The sequence below is a fragment of the Sander lucioperca genome, chromosome 11 (assembly GCF_008315115.2).
Source record: "Sander lucioperca isolate FBNREF2018 chromosome 11, SLUC_FBN_1.2, whole genome shotgun sequence".
Taxonomy (NCBI): domain Eukaryota; kingdom Metazoa; phylum Chordata; class Actinopteri; order Perciformes; family Percidae; genus Sander; species Sander lucioperca.
Genome location: NC_050183.1, coordinates 17,527,755 through 17,549,979, shown reverse-complemented (window position 1 = coordinate 17,549,979; position 22,225 = coordinate 17,527,755). Strand labels below are relative to the sequence as shown.

The window sequence follows — 22,225 nt, the reverse complement described above, 5'->3', positions numbered from 1 at the left end:
ACACTCACCACAGGAAAAGTCAGGAAAACACATCTGTCCTCGTATATCGCTGTATCCGCTGTCCTGCATGTGTTTTTAAAGCTGTTCCGGTAAATATTAGCAGGGCAGCGGTGCGCCGGAGCGCTGGTAAAGTAGTTGCCGCCACTTGGTCGCTGTTGAGGGCGGTGTAGTAGCGTTGCAATGCTGGGACGGTTTGCTGCGATGGAGAACATGTAACCTACTAACCGGATTTGGAATTGTGTTTTTTTCTTGGATTACTCCCTGTTAAACCGACCCGGTTTGTTTTCCGTTGATATTTTCTTGGTTCTTCTGTTAGTGTGGAGTAGTGCACACTTTGAAAATGCCTGCAAAAACCAAGTACAACCTCGTTGATGATGGACATGATTTGAGGATCCCGTTGCACAACGAGGAAGCATTCCAGCATGGGATCAACTTCGAGGCAAAGGTAAATTCACAAGCAACTACGAACTTACAAAGTGTAGAACTATAGGTTAACGTCTTATTCAAATGTAACAGTTTTCGAGTAGACAACCTGTCTAAATAGCCAACACTAGGCCTACAAAATGTATTGTATTAAACTTCACTGGTCAAGCTAACTGAAATAACCGATATCTAGCTAATCCTGAGAGATTTGGCTAGCTAGTAAAGTAAATTGTTTAAGTTAAGGTTAGTTAGTTGAGATATTGTAGTTGAGTCATTCCCTTAAATTGACACTTGAACGGTTTAGGTAGCCTAAATAAAAATCAAGTTAATGTCAACTATTGTTTCAATAATGTGTTGTACCTGTCATATTTTACTTCCCTGACAACAGTACATCGGCAGTCTGGATGTGACGCGGCCGAGCAGCCGAGTGGAGATTGTGGCTGCGATGAGAAGAATACGGGTGAGTGGAATCTCGACAAAACTCCCATTTCAAATATTGCATTTTTTTCACATCCTCGTTTATCAGCTAATGGCCATGTCTTGTAGAATACGACATGGGGTGTTATAAGATTAACCGTGGTCCACTGCTGTATTCGGCATATGTATGAAAGACCAAACAATAATTTATACCATGAAAGCGTCAACTTTTTTAATTGGTTCACTGTCCTTTCTGTTGACGTTAATAGTGACGTAGGACCGTGGAAATATGAGCCTATTAAGTTATGTGAATTGAAATGTTACTATAGTGCTTGGGGTTTGGTTTTTATCTCTGATGCCGAATTTAGAACACCAATATTGTACAACTGTAATAGTTGCTTTGGGGGAACTTTGCCCACTATAGCCCTGATAGAAAAAGTTTAAATATACAGAATTGTATGCTAAATGCACGAATCGATGCTTTTAACAATGGTTGGACTACTAGGTGGCCTTGCTCACTAAATGCCACAGATAATGGCATATCAGATCACCAAATTAAAGCATAAAATGGTGTAAAACGTGAAAAAAGTGATTGGATGGACACACTAACTACGGCGTTATCATGTCTACATAGGCGGTATGAATGCCAGTAATGAAAGCACCTTGGAGTTTATACGTGCAGACTTTGTACTGTCCCAGGCTTGGCCTGCCCGGCAGGAGGTTTAGTCTCCCATGTGCTCCATCACTGTTTGGAAGTTTTCTTTGAAGCAATGCACTGGAGTGTGATCCACTCCCTCCCCTCTCCCTTTTCCTCTCCCTCTTTCTGCTGTGTAAACCTAAGATTTACAGCTTTTTCAGCTCCAGAAACTAGACTTAATCTTAATCAGTGTGTCTGTCAGCTTGGCAGCAGTTGGCTTAGCGACCTAATATAGGTTGTGCCAGTGGTACAGAGGTATTTGAGGATTATGGTGATGAAATGGTAGGTGTGCTGTGAGTAATCGATGATACCTTCAAAACCACACACACACACACACACACACACACACACACACACACACACACACACACACAGGCAAAACAAGCATTTGTTCGTATTTTATTACCTAAAAAATGTAAAGGATTTTGGGACCAAAACAGCAGAGTAAAATAAGGGACATATGCACCGTCAGTTTACTTTTCATGACATTTTATTTCAGTCTGTATTTGCATGTCGTTGTTATGTATTGAGGTTAATTCCAGCAGGGACACTCAGTGTTCACAGAGTTAAGCATAAGGTGCAAAATGTTCTTACTGCCCTGTTCAGAGAAGTGACGTGCTCCTATAAAGTGGACCTCCCAGTGTGCTGATTTGGCAGCTGTTGTTGGCAGGAAAAAAAGGCTTTGGTTTGGCTCGTCCAGTGTGAAAATGGTTTGACACTGGCTTGACAACACAATGGAGGGAAACCACAGGTATCTAGCTTGGAAGAGAGGTCACACTGGAAAGCATGGGACTACTGGAGTAGCTCTGAAGGCATTTGTTTCACTTGAGTAGAAGGAAAGCCAAAGCAACCTGAACTGACTGTTGATTTAAGAAACGAAAGAGAAAATAAAACCTTAACGTAGTGCGCAAACTTGTTTTGGCAAATGAACATCAATTGACTTATTAGACAAGAAGATTTAGCTGTTTTTATGTCACATTGTTTTCATATCGATTAACACACGCTTACACCATCCACAAAATTCTGACTGCCGAATTGGATATATCATGTCGTTTTTTAAAACTCTGATTCAGAGTTTCTTTATTGAATTCTTGTTGAGTATGAAAATAAACCAAAATGTGTTGTATTTATGTTTATTTTTGGTAAATTAAAGCAAACAAATCTAATGTGAATTCTCTCAGGTTGATACTTGAATTTTACACGCATATAATTAGCTCTTTCTGTGGCTTTATGACAATGACTAAGAGGCATCAAAATTACTCCACTAATCACTGTGATTTGTGCAATTTGTGGTCTTGATTTACGCAGGACTGAAGCAATAAAAAGGTGGCTTTGGTCAAGAGACATTGTTGTTTTGGCTCCCTAAACTGCTGGATGTTTTTACTGTGAAGCAGGTCCAGAAAGTGCCTGGGAAGTGTTTTGCTGACTGAGCATGGTGAAGGCACAGATCAGAGGCTTCTACTCTATCTGTTGAATGAGCAGGAATATAGGGTACATCAAAACAATGACACATCAGACTGCCACATTACACACAGGGAAATATGACATGTTTTTCCATACTCAGGTTCCCCCCCCCCTAAATCTATGATGTAGGACTGGGCGATATGGGGAAAATCAGATATCACAATATTTTTTGACCAAATACTTCAATATTGATATTGTAGGGTTGACAATTGGTGCTTTCACAAAATATTTACACAATAAGATTTGTGATAAATAATCATTAATAATGTGGATATAGTGACTACGTGGGTAAAGGTAAATAATAGAACAGCTCGAACAGTCTGGTAAGTTCAGAAAATGACATCACTTTACTGTAATGCAGCCTTTAAAACCAGTAAAAGAAGATACTTATGTCATATTACAATATTATGATATCCAAAATCTAAAACAACATCTAGTCTCATATCACGATATCAATATAATATCGATATATTGCCCAGCCCTGCTATGATGGTGAATAGAACGATTTAGAAAGCACCTGTTCAGTTGCTACAAGAAGTGGGTACAAACCTTTTGGGAATTCAGAAAACATGCTCAGTCATTTAGTGTTGCAGTCTGTCCGAAGAGTCGGTTCCTCCGGCAGAGATTTAGTGCAGCCACAGATTATTTTTTTTCAATCTCCTTCATCTAAAAAAAAAAAAAATAAGTCAACCCTGACACCGTCTTTGCTAACCATTTTCAAAGTACGTCAGGGATGATGAAGCAAGGACAGACACCTCTAGTCTAGTTTCTAGTTTTCAATTTCATGTAATTGTTGATGCCTTGTGGAGTTACTGAAAGAAAGATACTCCCCAGTGCCCTTTTCCAAGATTTATATCAGCCTTCTCTTTCTGCACAGTAAGTCATAGCTATGCTGGTTGCCAGGCAACCCGTTGATGTATGGTGACATTGTTCATTGTGTGCACGAGTCACCTGTAAACCAGTAGCTGATAACAAACGAATGGCATGGCAAAGCGGGAAATAGCCACCTACAGTGGAGCAAAGCGTGCAGCGCTGCAGGATCCGGTGTAAATTTGTTGATCTCAAACAGTACACACACACACACACACACACACACACACACACACACACACACACACACACACACACACACACACACACACACAAACACAAACGTTGTGTTGTGCATGTTAATCTGGAATGATTAGTTACTCGTCCCAGAAGAAAATAAGGAAACCTAGTTTACCACAGATGGAAAAAACAATTCAAGCTTCACTTGGTGAAACTCCCTTCCACAAAAAGTTTTCTTTACTAGTTCAAGTGTATTTGAATAGTTGAATAGTTCCCTTTTCTGTCCCCATTATTTTCATTATTGATTAGCCGTGTTTGTTTGTGTTTTTGGTCATCATTTAGCTTATAAAATGTCAGAATAAATTAGAAGTAGAAGAATTGTTGAAGCTGAAACAAGCAATGAGTGGCATTTCTGCTTGATGAATGACTTAGAAAATCACTCTAACTGTGTTAATCAATTCCCCTTCAAACTAATCAATTGATGGACTGATCATTTCAGTACTAAATCTGTTTATTCATTTATTCTATGAAATATTTGCAGATAAATTATGTAAACCATCTGACATGGATTGAAGGAGCTTTAGATGGCGAGAACAGCCCCCGTCAGCTGAAGCCCACGCTGACACGAATATGCCGTGTAATATAAAGGTCCTTTTATAAATTTAATTTATTATCACTATCTGGCAAAGTCCGGCAGGAGCTTATCTGGTTAAAGGAGAGGAGACCTTTTAGAGTGAATTAAAGGGATTAATTTCTCATTAATCTGTCTTTGCAGAGTTAACTGCCTGTAGGAAGATTGAGCAGCATGGGATGAGAAGATTAGATGTGTCTGAGGAGACTGAAAGAGCACAACGGAAAAAGAGAGAAATAGAAATGCTTTGTTAAAACAAAGTTTGTTTTCTCCAGAGGTGTCATGTTAGTGACAAAATGCCATGTTAGTGTCAGAATGTTCTGGAGATATGCAGCTTGTGAAAAACGGGTCCAATATTTACTTTAGTGACTACGGGGCGAAAGAATCGCCACTCTCCTCAAGAGGCGTGGCCGTGGCAGAGCCCACATGACACAGATACAGGAAACTACTCTGAGTTGGGGCGTCTCCGTTCTAAACCGTCTCTGGCGGCGAGTCCTTTCACAGTTCTTATACTACATCCATGGCTGGGAGTCATGGTTTGTACGATGTTGACCTGCGTCAGGATATGGAGATTCTTCACTCGCTAGCTCGCTCCACCATATAACGTTACCGTGCTTTCGGGCTGTTGTTGAGGCTCCACTCCGTCTAAAACTCTGCCATTTCGTAAAGCTGTTTGTAATGTAGAAATAAAATGGATTATTGATAATTTCATTTCTATAGTTTTTAGCTGACTTAACCAGCTGACTTCTCTAGTGGCCGTTGAAACAGGTGACGTCTCTTATGTTAATTTAAAAAAACATTTGAGCAACCATAATGTATGAAGAGTGAAAATTGTAGGGGAGAGAGCAATTTGTTTGGAAAGATTTTAGAGAATTGTACTGCAGCTCCCCATCTGTCTTCCCCTCTAACTCTCAACATTCTGTCCCCATACACACACATTGGAAAATCTGAAACTGTCTGAAAACTGGATAATACATAAACTGTGATTTGGTAGAAACCGTGCTTGATGTCAGAATGCCAATTCAGCCCAACAAAGGCCAAAGTCTTGTCTTCGGTTTAAACTTTTAATTATTTTTCTACATTAAAGTATGGCGATACAGTGTGGTCCCAGAGAGGGGTTGTTTTGAGCTATGTTAAGCGATTTCCCGAAGATTTCCCATTAAAGTCTATGGGAAATTTTGCGGCGTTTTTTTGCCGATTTTGTGAAAACCGTACGGCAAATCTCTTTTTCAAATGATAGCACACCATTCCCGGTCATTACACACGTTTTGATGTATTTTGTGTGCGTGTGTTGGCAACGCTCCGTGACTAGTAGCGGGACAAAAATGTGGCAGAAGATGAAGAATAAGTATGGGGGATAATAGTCATTCTGCCGATTGCTGCTATTGCAGCACATTGGCACACTGAATAACTAGCTGGTAATGTTCTTGGCTGATCCAATGCATTGCATAAATATCTGACAAATCAGGGTACTTTATCGTGACAAAATCCAATAAATCCAAATTCATGTCTATAAAATGTCAAAAGGTATTGCTCTTAACTCACTACAGGTGAAACCAATGAAAACTGATGAACATGATAATTTTTCTAACCTACTTTCCAAAGTTAAATAGGGAAGTTAAAAAGTATAAAAAAAATTATATTTTGGCAAGGAATTTCTAAAAATGATTGAATATCGGTAAACAGATACTCAATCTATCCATATTGTTCCCGCAGTGATCACAAGAGTGTCACATTAACACGAGCAAGTGGTAATAATTGTGGTGAGGCAGTACAATTATCTGACAGCTAAGCTTGATGACTCAGAGAATTAATCCCATGGTTTTCAGTGCCTTTGACTTAGACTTTGCACAGTGTGCTCTATATGCTGTGTGCACAGGAAAATACATACAGTATTTACACTCATTATGTAGCGGTGGCTGTATTCATTTAGGAACTGCCTCAGCATATTTGCCATCACTCCCTTGTCATAGCTTTGTCTGGAATTGTTAATGGCAGCCATTATTTATTTAAGTCCTCACAATGATGTTTTAAATGCAGAACCAGTGAGTGATAAGTAGGAATGACAGATATTAGAATTAGGAAAATTAGAAAGCCCTTTTTATCATTGTATTAAATACAACAAAATTGGAATTAGCGCGAAATTAGTGCTACTCCTGATTAGTCCAATAAGCACAAAAAAATATTACAAAGACAAATACCATTTGAGCAAACAAACATCTATAGTCGACAACACAGGTTCAAAACATAAAAGTAAGAAAAATGAATCCAATGCCATTTGCACAGGTAATCAAATAAATAAGAAAAAAGAAAAAAAAAGAGGAATAATAGATGAAATAGAAAGATGATAGTGACAATCTTTAATAGATAATAAAGTGAAATGACACCTTTAGTGTTGTTTATTTTGTAAATTGTCTCGTATATCTCCTTTTTAATCAGTAGCAGCTGGAGCTGACCTGCCTCAGTTTGATTGACGTTAACAAGATATAAAAGCTGTCCAATGAATCCACCCGGATAACAAATGTGCTTCTCAGCAGAGATGTCTTGCATTAAGAAAGAGAGACTTCCAAACTCTCTTTTATCAGTTACTGTGGAATGCCGTGCTTTTTTTTTCTCTTTACTTCATGATAAATGCATATCATCAGCACACAGCTCTGTCATCACGCAGCCCCTTTATGATTATTCACCACAGCAAGGACATTAGCAAGACCTCTCGGTAATAGGTATTTTAAAATAATGGACATCATTTTTTATCCTGTGGTCTGACCGTGTGTTGCACAGTAACTGATTTACTCTAAAACTCACTGAAAAGTCGCAGCGCAGAAAGTGTCTTTGAAGAACCGAGCTTTACCGTGAAATATATCCATAGCCACAATTCATGTGGCTAAAAACCAAACGGGAGCGCAGCCAGTCCCAGTTTATTAAGAGCTTGGCAAACCTGGCTGCCATTCTCCCTACATGCCTGTAGCCAGTCCTCGCTCACCACAGCAACAAGTGTCTGTGAACCACATCTGAGTAACGGACGAGTGAATAACGCTGCAGACTTAACACGGTCATGTCAGCTCGGAGAAAAAAACACACTTGTATCACACGCACCCCTCCCTGTTTACCTAATCATATCATAGACCATGAGATGACATGTCTTCAGTTAGAGGAGTGTTAAAGCTCACTAAACTGTTGGGAGGTTCTTTTTTTCAATGTAGCTCTCTTCTAGGGCTGCACAATGTATCTTTTTTTTTTTTTTATCGTTGTCGCAATATCAACTGGCGCAATAAACAGGGAAAAGGCTGCGGCATATCACAAAAGACGCTCAGAGAATTTTGGTGTTACTTGTAAGAAAATATCAGTAGAAAACTACACTTTCATCATGTAAACGGCCATTCTTTTTTTAGGGGCACCTTTTACATTCAATTCAATGTTCAATTTGTTCAGTTAAAGAATGTTGGAAGTGATTTCCTTTCATTTGTTTTAAATTCAACAAGCAATTTGTTGTATTTCAGCAGAATACTAAAAGCAGCAGAAATGCAGAACTAAGTACACTTTAATATCTGTTTATTTATCACAAGTAATGTTGTTATCACGATATTCAATAATGTAATCCCAGAACGCATATGTTCCTCATATCGTGCAGCCCTACTCTCTGCCATTTCCCCTTTCGAGATCATGATACTTCAAGGTCTTCACTCCGAACTAGACACATTATTCATTCCCTGAATTAAATCCTGTTCACTGACCCCACTCTCGGCAGTGTCATTTGTCATTTGGTGCCTATATTGCTCTGAAAAGTGGGTCTCAATTTGATATTGAAATGAAATTGGTAACGGCGTCATTTGGGTGAATGCTCTCATCCACTGGATGACACTAAAGAGAAATTAATCCGGCTTGTTGACAGACGTTGTTTGACCGGTTAATCCAAAGTTGTTTGCTCTGATAAAGGCATGAATGCTATACAGCAGGGGTCTATAACAATGTTTAAGCCAAGGACCCCTTAACTGAGAGAGAGATGGATAAAAATAAAATGAAGTTGCATATTAAACTGGGCCTACAATAATGTGTAGGGCGGCTTAAAGCCTTTATACATACCTTTTTTGCATAGAATACTTAAAATATACATGTAGCACGGTGAATTGTTAGGATGAACTGTATCTGTGGATGCTATTTCAGTGACTACCTAACCTATGGGCCAGTAAGCCTATCATCAGTGGGGTTTTATATTTGCTAATAATATGTGGGAGTCATGTTAAGACTTCAATTTTTGAAAAAACTTTCAAAAATTAACAATAATTTGGAGACCCCCCTGCACTGACTCTGAGGACCCCCAAGGCGTCCCGGACCCCCTGTTGAAGATCCCTGCTGTACAGATCTTTGCTATCAGCCAGCGTCCTGTTACAACTTTTCAACACAAGATATAAACAAAAGGCACGCATTTGCTTGGGAAATTGGTTAGCAAACATGGGCTACTGATAGAAGTCTTTTAATTTTTTTAGTTTAGTTTATTTTGAACATGTTAAAAAAAAAAAGATACCTAGGAAGAGATTGGTTTCTAAGCCTGTTAAAAGTTAAGAACCAAACTGTTTCTCCAAATGGGTTTTTGTAGTTGTCTTCTTTGATGGCAGGTGTGCTGCGTTTACTGTCCTCTGCTCGGACTTGTGAGTCATAGCTGTCTCATTCAGTTTTAAAATGAAATGAATTTTTTTTGCAATTTACACCTCACAGTAGAAACTAGAGAGCAGGAGCATCTGCCAGCCTATAAAGGCTATTACTACATTTTTCAGACATGGATGATGATGACCAGGGGCCTTTTGAAAACCCTGCAGTCTCCGGCACGTCAGCAGATGAAGCACCTGTGCCTAATATGGTATTAGTTTATTAGTGGTATATATGGTATATATATATATATATATATATATATATATATATATATATATATATATATATTTTTTTTTTTTTAGCTAAGGTCACAGTTGAAAGGTGAAAAAGTGAGCCAATAATGACCCATGCATGGCTCATTACTCTTCTTTCCTTTTACTCATCTGCAACTCCTGATTTTCTGCACTGGAGGGGATTGGATTGGTGGATCAATTGAGCTTGATGGGTGTTTGTGTAGCTTATGTTAATGTGTTATTCAGCACTTGTTCAGTGTCATGTTTATCTACACTGTTGCCACTTTCTCCTGTACCAACTGGCTGTCAGGGAAGGGCTTAAGGGGCCGGGCTGTAAATGCCACATAGGCAGAGTGTATTTTAAAAGAGGCTAATGCTTAACTAGCTTCATTGTTCCCCAGAGAGTAAATGGGTTGATGTGCTGCTGACTATTCAGAGATGGCATGTCTATAGCCTGAGAGAGTGCGAGTCAAAGTAAAAAACTTGGGTCTATTATTTAGCCTCCCTGTGAATCTGCTGCTTATTACAAGATGCATTATGGAAACCGCTTAAAGCTAAAGGCTTCCTTAAAAAACCTTAAGTAACTCCAAGTGTAAACAGAAGAATGAGTTATTCAAGTGGATAGCCCTGGAGGCAACCTCGCATGCCAGCGGATCTAAAAAGTCCATCTAAAAACTGGTTGAACTGATAAGCAGCCATGATGTCATGACAAAATCAGATTGTCTGAGTTGAGACATTGTCAGTTTAAAATGTAGCGTTCAAGATCCATTTTTATTCCACTTAATGAATCTTGGTAGCTGGGGTGTAGGATAGGGATGCACCGATCCGACTTTTTCAGTCCCGATACAGATACCGATGCCTGGGCTTTGTGTATTTGTCGATACCCGATACCGATCCGATACCTTCCTTTCACCATGTGGAAGAGACTAAAGGCACCAGACTTTCCTAACTAAACATTACTTTCCTAACTAAGACAAAATAACATAGATGTAATGTATTGAATTCTGATTTATTTGTACACTCAACTCTTCCAGCATGCGAAACACACGTGCGACAGAGGGAAAAAAATAACAAAACTGGATCTGTTAATTTTTCCGATACCCGATCCAGCTATTTTGTCAACATCGGGACCGATATCCGATCTTAATATCGGATCGGTGCGCCCCTAGTGTAGGACTGGGTTAAAATAAACGATTCTCCAATTAAAATCGATCTTTGTTTGACTGATCTGATGTGATTCATAAAACCCAGAAACGTTTGGGGGTAAATGAGCCCACGATACTTTTATTGATTCAACTTTGCACATTTGTGTTATTGTAAATTGAGTGTGAATGTGTTTGTTAAATTGTATATTCCGATGTTTTGTACTCCACTTGCATTGAATATTTATTGTTTTACCTACCTGCCCAGGGACTACGGGCGGGTGATAGCAATTGTGCAACAACCTGGTGCAATGCATCTCTCCTTGCTCTTATACGAGGTTAATGTTTAATTGTGCATTGTCCCTATTTAAATAAACTTACATTACATTACAATTCTTAATGTAAACATTAACCTGGTGCATAATAAAAATAAAAAATATTGAGAGCTGCTTCTTGCTTGTACAATCTGCAGCACAAGTTCTCTGAAAATCTCTTTTATATCCAAGCAAAATTGAAGAATCGAATCGATTTGTTCGAGGCCCCCCCCCCCCTCTCTCTCTCTCTCTCTTTCCTCTCCTCATGCCCTTTTATCTCTCTACTGTTGACTCACTAATAAAGGCATAAAATGTCCCATATTACTCCTATAACAGAAGACCATCAACAGTCACATTAGAAGTAAATGCTGTTTGTTGGCCTTTTCTTTTTTGATGGCAACCAAGAGCACTTCTGTAACATCTTTGTTGTCAGCCGCACGTGCACAGTAGCTAGGTAATGATTACATGAGCTTGCACACACACACACACACACACACACACACACACACACACACACACACACACACACACACACACACACACACACACACACTGTATACACACATACACCTCCTGCCTGGTTTCAGGACTATAAATCAAGCACCAATAAATTTAGCTCCCGACCGGTCTGTCTCTCTCTACCACAGCTTCATGTTTTTTTACCTTTGCAAATTCTCTTCATCTCACCCTCTATCTTATCTCTCTTCTCTCCAGTCCCACCTTTTCTCTCCCTTTCCATCGCCTTTTTTTTTAATGTGATCCCCCTCTCTTTAGTGTTTGACGCCGCTGGCCCCATTTCCATCCCACCCCCGCGCTGTCCTTTTCCTCGGAACAATCTGTTAAGCCCTTCACATTGTCCTGCCCTTCATCAGAGGCCGGGTGAAACTTGGGCTGATTCACGGTTTCTTTTCTCAGAAAATGGGGGGGGGGGACCTTTGTCAGTTCCTGCTGTAACTAATGGAGACACCGACTTAATTTGATCCCTCCCTTCTCTTAATCAACGTCCGCCGTTCCACCGAAATATATCTCATCCTGCAGATTTTGTATTAACATTTTAATCCCAAGAACATTAAATAACCCGGTGATAGATATCCAAGAACCAGGGCTTACCATTTGCTTCTTGGACGTAGGAGGATTGTGCCGCTGATAATGTCGCTGTAGACATAAATTAACCCTCATGTTGTCCTTGGGTCAAATTTGACCCCTTTTCAAAGTTTCTACATCAGAAGTTTGGTTTTCCAAAAGAAATAATGTGGATGGTTCCCTACAACGTTCTGAAATAAATGATCAGTTCACGACTTTTGATTGAATGTGGGTGTTTTATTCAATTTTATAGCATTTGAAGAAGACAAATTATAAATTAAATGATTAATAATATGGGTTTCTTTCAACCACATTGCCCCAAAATAACTGATGGTTCTATACACAAACCAGGCTGTGATTATCTATCAACATAGGTTTCTCTGATCTTAACTATTAGTCAAAATAATTCATAATTTTTGTTTGTTTTTTATCGAAGAGTAGGTATAATTTAATATGAATGAGGTTTATTGACTATGAATTCCATAAATAAGTGTTAAACTAGTGGTAGGCCTAATTATTTGGAATGAAGTTGGCTAAGAAGATGTAACACAGAATTGGGTGATAATAGCTGCTTTTCCGACCGGAGGGATTTTTGCAGTTCCTAGAACATAAAATTCCTAGAACCCTTTTTTTCTCCTGTTCGACTGGCCCAATTTGGGGATTTTTAAGTCCCTCTGGCCGCAGTTCCTGTAACTCTTTCAGCTCCTACTTCAGGGCAGGGTCTTTTCGCTGTTCCCGTTTCAGCACAGTGAACCTCAACGAGGGTCGGGTTTCCGGTACAGACAGACCAACAACGGGACATTTTTAACAATTTTCGCCATCTTATTCATCACTAATTTCACTTCTGACAACGTTTTAGGCGAGAAATGAACTGTTTAGATCTCGAATACAGGCAGTCTTGCAAAAATTGATGCCGAATTGACAATTTGCTTCAAAGTTTTCGGAGTTGAGAAGCTCCATGAAATGAGGCGACAGCCAGCAGGCTCCTGCCCCGGCCTCTAGCTCGTCGCTCGGCCAGTCATGCTCAGAGACCCCGCTGTAAGCTGGAGGTCTCTCAGACCGCTCTCGTAAATAAGAGGCTTTTATTTCGCCGTTGACGGTTCGTTTGTTTAAATATCACAACACATGTCCATCATAAGATTAACGGTAACCTGTGGTTAACTGTCTTTTCGGACTTAAACTCCACAAGCGTGTCCTGCGGCTGGCCGGCCGTCACACACACACACACACACACACACACACACACACACACACACACACACACACACACACATCCACAGCGCGGCAGGCAGAGGCGGGGGAGAGAGATACCGTCTCTCTTCGGGAGACTTGTTTAAATTATGACAAATATGCTATGTACATTAGATTTAGTATTTAGTTCATACTTCTTTTGGTGTATTTGTTTTCTGATTTTAACGCTATAAAGACCGTTGACGTGCTTGTGTCACTCCCTTACCCCTCCTACCAGTCCCTATGGCCACTTGGCCAGTGCGAATGCAAATGGGAAAAAACGGTTTTGGGGGAGAGTAGTTAGATCTGTTTAGAAGTGGACTTTTCCTATAACTACGTTCCTGTAACTTCTTGGTCGGAAAGTGGCTAATGTATACTTTATGCTTTAAGAATAGGCAAAACAGGCAGAGGACAACAGCTAGGCATTTTCCTTTTTTTATTTTTTATTTATTTCAGCTTTGTGAGTATATGCAACCAATACGTTTTAGTACGTTTACCTTTTACAGCAGTGCGTTTATCTGTATAGATATAGAGTACATAATTAAAGAATGAATCCTGATCCAGTGAGTTTGAATGTTTGTCCATGATGAAGATATCCTCCTGTTTGAGGAGAACACACACACACACACACACACACACACACACACACACACACACACACACACACACACACACACACACACACACACACACACACACACACCGCCCTCGTAGCCTCCGAACTGGCAGTGACAAACCAGGCAAACCGCCCTCAAACTGAGTTGTCAGCACTATTAACTGCACTCCAATTACATCTTTACCTCCTTTGGTCCCTCCCTCTATCTTTTCCTTCGTGCTTGTACTTCTCCAACGCTCCGACGCCACTGCTCACAGCCCATTGCTCCACTCGCTCATCCTCTTTTCTCTGACAAGATAATATCATGTAATAGCACACAGATGCTGCAGGATTCCCTCCCAGCATTTCATTTAGAATCTTTTTTTTTTTCATTTCCCAATGCACTACCTGACTCTCCTCCTGCAAATGTCAGCAATAAATTGGGGAATGAGTCTGCGTTGTGCCCTGAGCCAGGTGGCGAGACGCTGGTGATCTACCATATTTGGAGGTTGATGTTGAGTCGGTTGTAACGTTTTGGCGTGGTCACCCCGCAGCGTCAACATAGGATGTTGCGGTTGAAATGATGCTGCGCCTGTCTGAGAGGAAAGGGCAACTTCAGAGGAACGTCACTGTGTTGTCCATTAGCTGTCAAAAATGTGAAATACCTGCTTTGACGTCAGTGATTTGGGTGTTGGCTGAAGGTTTAATTTGCTAAAAAGTTTCAATCCATAGTGCCGTTTTCACACAGGCAAGTTGCTCAGTTGTGGGTTTATTTCCAACTGCAGTAAGTAAATACTGTATATTCCATGCGATGAAATCTTCCTGAGACCTGTCCCAGCTGTCCAAACATGTCATGTGTACGACTTTCACTGGATAGTTGTATTGTCGCATGAAGATCGCAATTCTCTTTTTGAGTTTTATCCACCCTAACCAATAGAATTTAAAGAGTTGCCAGAAAACTGATATTTTCGAGTAAAGTGATCAGGTGTCGGTCAGTTCACTGTGAGCCATTTGTTCTTTCTGATCAGACCTTTAGTATTATTTTCTACTGGATACACTGCAATCCCAGTTAGCAACAAGTGTTGAGCAAGTTGCTGACTTTCTCAACTGAAACGATTGCTTGATTGCTCGAGAGATCATTTTAATAGTCGATGATCACATAGGTTATACTGTATTAATCAAGAATACCAAACATTACTGTCAAATATTATGATTTGCTGTAGGGCTGCAACTAACGATTATTTCCATAGTCGATTAATCTGTCGATTATTTTCTCGATTAACCGATTAATTGTTTGATCTATAAAAATGTCAAAACATGGTGAAAAATGTGGATCAGTGTTTCCCAAAGCCTAAGAGGACGTCCTCAAATGTCTTGTTTTGTCCAAAACTCAAAGATATTCAGTTCACTGTCACAGAGGAGAGGAGAAACTAGAAGATGTTCACATTTAACAAGCTGGAATCAGAGAAATCTTCTTTTTTTTAATAAAAAAATGACTCAAACGATTAATCGATTATCAAAATAGTTGGCGATTAATTTAATAGTTGACAACTAATTGATTAATTGATTCATCGTTGCACCTCTAATTTGCTGGTTTTCTCTGTTTTGTATCATTGTAAAGTGAATATCTTTGGGTTTTAGATTGGACAAAATGAGCATTTTGACGACACCACTGCAGTCCTTACTAATTAATCATTTCATTGCCAATTTATTAAAAGCAATGAAGACATTGATTGGTAATAAAAACAATCACCGTGTGTGTGTGTGTGTGTGTGTGTGTGTGTGTGTGTGTGTGTGTGTGTACGTTTGATGACTGGTGTTTAACTGCTGTCTGGATAGCTGTGTGATTGTCTGCTTCGGGGGTGTCACTCTTGCACTCGTCTGTCACCTCGTCCCCTCGATTTTCTGTCTTTCACGGCCCTCTGGCTACGGTGTGTATCCCTGTGTCGGAGATGACCGTCAACCTGATTCTTTGTTTGGAATGAAGAGCTGCAGACGCCGGCTATTCTTCTGCAGTTCTTAGGCCCATTCCTGAAATTGTGAAGTCTAAAGTGTAACTAGTCTAAGAAGGCAAGATTGAAGGAAAACAAAACAGACAGAGGCTACATTTCGTTTTGTTTTTTGTAAGCTGAGTTTTGAGCCAAAAGCGATCTCTGTGCACACAAAGTATTTTTAGGTCCAGTAGAAGAACTAATCTCCGTTAAAACTAGGATTGGGCATCGAGAACTGATTCCTACTTGGAATAGTTTCAAAAATTACGATTCCAGTAGAATCGTTTCTTTATTGGAATCGTTTAGAGGATTTGGTTTCAAATCCGATCATCGCTTCCCAATTTAACATGTGCAAGTTTTGGTTTCCGTAGCGCCCAGGCGCTTGTTGTGTTGCAGCCATGGAGCACAGTAGGCGGCGCTTTAGTGTGGCTTTATTTTTACGTTGAAAAAGCTGTAAAACTGCAAACCACCATTAAATCAAAGTAAAACTTTCCTCTTATTTGTGAAAATAGGCATGTGGCTCGTTTTAACTCCACACCTCAAAGAATCGAGAATCGATAAGAATCAGAATTGGAATCAGAATTGTTAAAATCCAAACGATGCCCAAACCTAGTTTAAACTAACACGCCCAAACTGCATATCTCATCAATATTCTCGTATACTGGGCATGTGTGTACCTGGGTAAACAGGAGGCAGCATGTATACTCCGCCCGTTGCTGGTAGTTGCCATGGTAACGTTAGTAGCTTAGTGTCAGAGAACGAGACGTAATGGCCGATGAGACCCAATCAGGCCGCAAAACTTTGGCGTCAGTGTCTGTGTTGCCAAAAGTCTACGTTTGCGGACGGTAAGACTGAAACACAACCCCGGAGACTCCAAACCAAAACGGGGTCAAGTGTTTTCCAGTGTCTCCGGTTTAGAGGCTCTGAAACGCCAGAGCAGTCCGAATGCAAGGTGTAAACGTAGCAAAAGATATTTGTTTATAAACCAAAACGTAGCAACAGTTCTACAGGATTACAGACCACACACAATTGCTCTGACAACTTTTCCGCCTCAGTGCTCCCCGTCCTTCCAAGGCCTACTCCCCTCCACTTTCATTGGGCTGCACGGCATTCAAGTGAAAGTTGAAAGACTGGGCTGTTTATGAAAGCCTCCAGGAACAGGTAGAGAATCAAGACATCCAGAGATGAACAGAAACAAAGTTCTCCCTCTGTCTGCTATTTCTACTCTACTGTGCCTCCTCCTCTAAATCTCTCTTCCTTCCTCTGCTGCCTCCTGCCTACTTGTTTCCTTTCGGCTTTCCTTCTCCTCCTCCACTTCCTTTACTTTATCTTTTCGGCCTCCTCTTCTCACCCTAATCCCTCCCTGCCCTCCTCACACCCTCTTTTCCTCTTTCTCTCCATTCTCTTCCCCTTCCCCCTTTACTCCTCCCCTTTGTATTCTTCTGGCCTTGCTTCTTGTTTCTGTCCTCCTCTCTTCATTCTCCTTTTTTAAGTTCTTTCTCCCTTGTCATTCCTCCCCCTCTTCATCTTGCCCAATCTTTTTCTCACCATTATGCTCCTCTGCCTCCTCTACTCCCCTTTGAATCTTAAAAGCTTTTCTGCTGCCTGGTTATATTGGAACTTTAGTGGAAAAATCCTGGAAAAACATACAAAAAGTACAGTTTGCATACAGATCTAACTACTTCTTCCACCACTGATGAAAGTGCACGCTCGTTGGCACAGTGCTGAGTGATAATGTTATGCAGTCATCTGCCGTTCCCAGCCTAACCTTGGAGCTGCCCTCATCTATCAGCTCTGGGTCTCAGTGGTATCTCGCCACGGCAACCATCCCTCCTCCTATCTCCTCTCTATGGCTGCGTCTCAATCCTGCAGTCGACCCTCCTGGCCTTATCTACTTCCCTCTGCTGTGTCTTAATACTGCAGCCTATCCAAACCCCTCTCCTAACCCCTCTATTTTGGCGCTCCCAATCCCCTCCCCTTTCGCTTAGATCACAGTTGTCATCTCACCTCCTCCACTCCCTTTGCCTCGTCAAATTTAAGTCTGCCTAAATAATGATCCTCACTTCCATTAATCCTTTTAAAATGTCACAGATGTTTCCGAGCCAGAGACATGTCTTTGCCACTGGAAGTTTGGGAAGTAACGGTGTTTGACAGCAAAGTTAATAACAGTGTTAAAACCATCATCTCCCGTACGTCCACGGCACAATGATAATATGAAATGCTATTCAGCTGTCTGGTATTCTGTACTCGTTGCTGGTTCCTCTGGCTGTATCTGCCGTCACGCGGCTGTCATATTCTTTATGCACAAAAACATTTAAAAAGCCGAGGACCGTATCAGAGCACATCCGCTCTACCATTGCTTCAATGATTCCTCTGGCTTTTAGATCAGCACAGATGAAAAAGAGTCAAGGACATGGGATTGGGGGGTGGTGTTTGAAGGATAAAATGATGTTGCCCTCCAATATGGTTTTAATGAATCCCTTTCCCCTCCACAGACACTTTCATTAAAGCTACAGGCTGCTGCCCTGCTTTACCCACAGGATGGATGGATAAACTCCTCCTTAGAAAGCCCCCAACCATCAAACATTCCTTATTCCATTATTTTCTTGTCTTTTGTCTCACTTGTTTTTTGCGCTCTCTCTGACTCTATGGCTTGCCTCCCTTTACCCTCAATTGCTTTGCCGTCCCACTTTAACATTTTCCTTTCTTTTCTGTCTTATTTCACACATCTAATTGGCAAAGCAGTCTATAAGAAACAAAATCAGCAGACATGATTAAATGGTTTCAAAACATCTGATGTCTAATACCGCAAAACATTTTTTAAGTATGATTAAAATTGTAATCAAATTGAATTCAGAGTGATGACAGTTCTGCACTTAGAGGTAATTATGCGATGAAATGCTTTGGCATTTTCAGTGTTTGTTTCATTCAACAAAAGCCTCCACTCAATTAAAACCACAGGACGCTTATGTCTCCCAGTCGCTACCCATTAATTAATCAATCAGTGGTTTAAGTCACTTATCAAACTAAAAAGCCAAACTTCTGCTGGCTGCTCAAGCTCCTAGAATGTGAATATCTGCGTCATTTCTCTGTTTAATATCACTGCAAAAGTAATATATTTGGATGTTGGACTGTCGGTCGTATAAAAACAAACTGAAGGCCTCACTGTGGGCTCTGGGAAAGTTTGCTGAGCCTTTTTCTTTTTTTTTTTTTTTTTTTTTTACTATTTTCTGGCATTTTATCAATTAAACTATAAATCGAATAATCAAAAAAAAAAAATAAATAAATAAAGAAACATTCAGATTAACCGATAATAAAAACGACCGTCCCTTGGAGCACTATCTCCACTGTAATGATGGCCGACAGTGACTGTATGGTTTGATATTCCCACTCGGCCTCTGTAACGCTGTGTCCTCGCCGTTTGGTCTTCACTGTCATTTTTCCTGCTGTACGTGGTGTCAGAGGGGGAACAGGGAGAAGATTATGTATATCTTGATGATTGTCTCATTTGCAGCTCAGAGGAGAGCACGGTACTTAATTGATTTGAGTTCAGTCTGGGGGAGGGGGGGGGGAGGGGGGGGGGTATGGTTGCAAGGAAGCCATCCATCACTGTCATCATCATCCATCCCCCCTGGGCTGGAGGTAGAAAAGATGAAAAACTAGGGCTGGGTGCTGAATTCAATACTTTTTTAGAATTGCCTCTAGGGCTGCACGATATTAGGAAAATATCTAATTGCGATTATTTTGACTGATATTGATTCATGACATTGAAGGGTATGGTCATGTTTGTATCATTATTCTCATTTTCATTGACTAATATTAAATCTTTAAATTGAAATGATTATAGTGTGATTTTTTTTTTTTTTGCGAGGATCTGTACCAAACAAAGATTTTTTTCTTTAGAGTGTAGGATACCATTTGTAGGCCGGGACTTCTCTGCAGCACCACAATACTTCATTCAGAATGGTTTGGCACATATTTTGCCTTTAACAAACATTGCACCCCTCTGCGATTTGGATATTGCACTAGTCCATATTGCGACAATTGCGATTAATTGTGCAGCCCTAATTGCCTCTAAAGTATTGAGTATCGAAAAGTGCCTCCTCATTCAACACCCAATTACAATACCTAAGGATTAAATCTCATCCGTGTCAGTGAGCCAGTAAGCGTGCAGCATGCTTCTACCAAGATCTAATAAAGCTGGTTACACAGAGACGGGCCTCACGTAGTGGGAGCTGAAAAAAGAAGAAGAAAGACGTGTGCCGTAATGTGAAATGCTGTAATTTCTTTTTGTTTAAAAAAAAAAAAAAATGGTATAGAAAAAAGTATCGTTTAGGAACCGGTATCAAAGTCACGGTATTGGTACCGGTATCGAACATTTTTTAATGATACCCAGCCCTATGAAAAACACAAGGCTCAAAGTTAAGAGGTGAGAAACACTAATGGCGTTTTTCCATCACATGGTACCTGCTCGACTCGCCTCGACTCTACTCGCCTTTTTTGGTTTTCCATTATGAAAAAAAAGTCCCTGGTACTAGCCAACAGGTACGTGTCGCGTTAGGTCACGGCAGTTTCCTGCGGCGTCGCTATGACGACCAGCCACGCTCGCCTCACGCATGAGGCGGTACTAAATCTGCAATGGAAAAAGGAGGACGGGGCACCGCGGCTGAGCCGAGTAGGGCTGGTACTAGCAGTGGGTAAGCGCCATAAGACAGTGTCTCATCTCTTACCTCTTGTTTTTCTTTTCATTTCCCCCCAGCCAGTCTACCTTCTGCTGTTTGGTGTTTTAAGCCCCCAACTTCGTCTTCCAGGCGGCGCTGCATGGAAGGCACTAGGGTTAGGCAAGGGTTACAGTTAGGGTTGGGTTAGGGTTAGAGTTTGTGGTTAAGGGTTGTAATTCTATGGCACTGGCCTATTGATCTGAGGGAAAAAGGTAGATGGAGGTATGAGGGACTCGAATGGGCTTCTATTGAGCAGTGGGCAGATGGGTTGGTAGTAGGCCTGCACGATTAATCGTTATAAAATCGCGATCTCGATTCACCCTGTTCACGATTTAATTTTTAAATAACTTCGATTTTTTTTTTTTTTTTTGAGGCCTAGTTGGTAGTGTAGAGGCGACTCTGTTTCTCCGAACCCGGGGGACACGGGTACAAACCCCAGGCAAGGCACATCCACTAGGCCGCAGGACAGAGGAAAAACGACGGGTCTGGGGCTGCGTTGAGGTCCAGGTGTCTATTTTGGGAGGGGATGGAAGGGGCGCCAGAGTGTTTGTGAAGGTTAACCGGAATGGGACTATGCTGCATGGCTGCATGGATGGCACTAGGGTTAGGCAAGGGTTAGGGTTAGGTGCCTTGAAGTCGACGGTCGCAGTGCTGCCTTGAAGTCGACGTGGGGGCTTAAAACACCATGGAGCCTACATTCTGTACACCCCTCCTCTCTCTCTTTTCAGGTCCTGAAAATGTCTGTAGAGGTCTTAAATAGGTGTTTGGCTGGCATTACATGGTATGTTACCCTACAAGCCTTTGATGTTTCACATATATCAAGATAATGATGTAGTAAATTTGAGTCGCTAGGTTTGAGTTTAGGTCCGTCAGTACTGGGCAGTAAAGGTGATTTATTCCTGCAACAGCCAATAGCTGAGCATGTTTACGTAGTGAATAGAGAGAAGACAGCATGGACAATTAAAGCATGCAAACAATCCTGAAAGGTCATTTCTTGAATTTCATTTTAATGGCCATTAAACATCTGAAACTGACAGTTTCTGCCTGTTTTTTTTTTTCTCTCGCTCTCGCTCTCTCTCTCTCTCTCTCTCTCTCTCTCTCTGCTGTATATCGGTTTAACACAGAAACCACAGTTAGAAAGTGATTTGTTCACATTGCTCTCACCCTAAGTTTGGTAGCTTTTGGGCTTTTCTGCGGCCAGGCTACGGTGGAGTTCTGGTTAAAATCATTGCGGATATATAGGTACATAAAAGTGAAATAAAAAGTGGTACAAGGGTAAAAACAAAAGATAGAGGAAGTCATAATGATGGTCCATAATGTTTGGGGGAAAAAAGAAATGTTTTGATTTAAAAGTGGTGATAAAGCTGGCTTCTTTGACATACAACGGAAGGTTATTCCAGAGGTACGGTGCTCGATAAGAAAAGGCACGGTGGCCTGCCGATATCTTTTTGACCCTAGGAATTTCTAAAAGGTTGGTACCCGGGGAGCGGAGTGGTCGTGCGGGGGTATAGGGGTTAATCAGTTCGGCTAGGTGTGAGGGTGCAAAGCCTTTCAGCGATTTGTAGGTTAAAAGGAGGATTTTAA

General features: G+C 40.8%; 1 protein-coding gene across 4 annotated transcripts in view; it reads left to right on the top strand.

Moving 5' to 3' along the window:
- The first annotated feature begins 199 nt into the window (after positions 1-199).
- nos1apa (nitric oxide synthase 1 (neuronal) adaptor protein a) overlaps positions 200-22,225 on the top strand; it is a 205,146-nt gene continuing 183,120 nt past the window's right edge. For 3 of the 4 annotated variants that reach the window (XM_031282404.2, XM_036007154.1, XM_031282407.2), the window contains exons 1-2: positions 200-445; positions 812-883. In XM_031282404.2, the coding sequence (XP_031138264.1) occupies positions 341-445; positions 812-883 (177 nt within the window). In that variant the 5' untranslated portion in view covers positions 200-340. Of the gene's footprint in view, positions 446-811; positions 884-22,225 lie in introns of those variants that run through there. The other variant, XM_036007156.1, reaches the window with a different exon arrangement.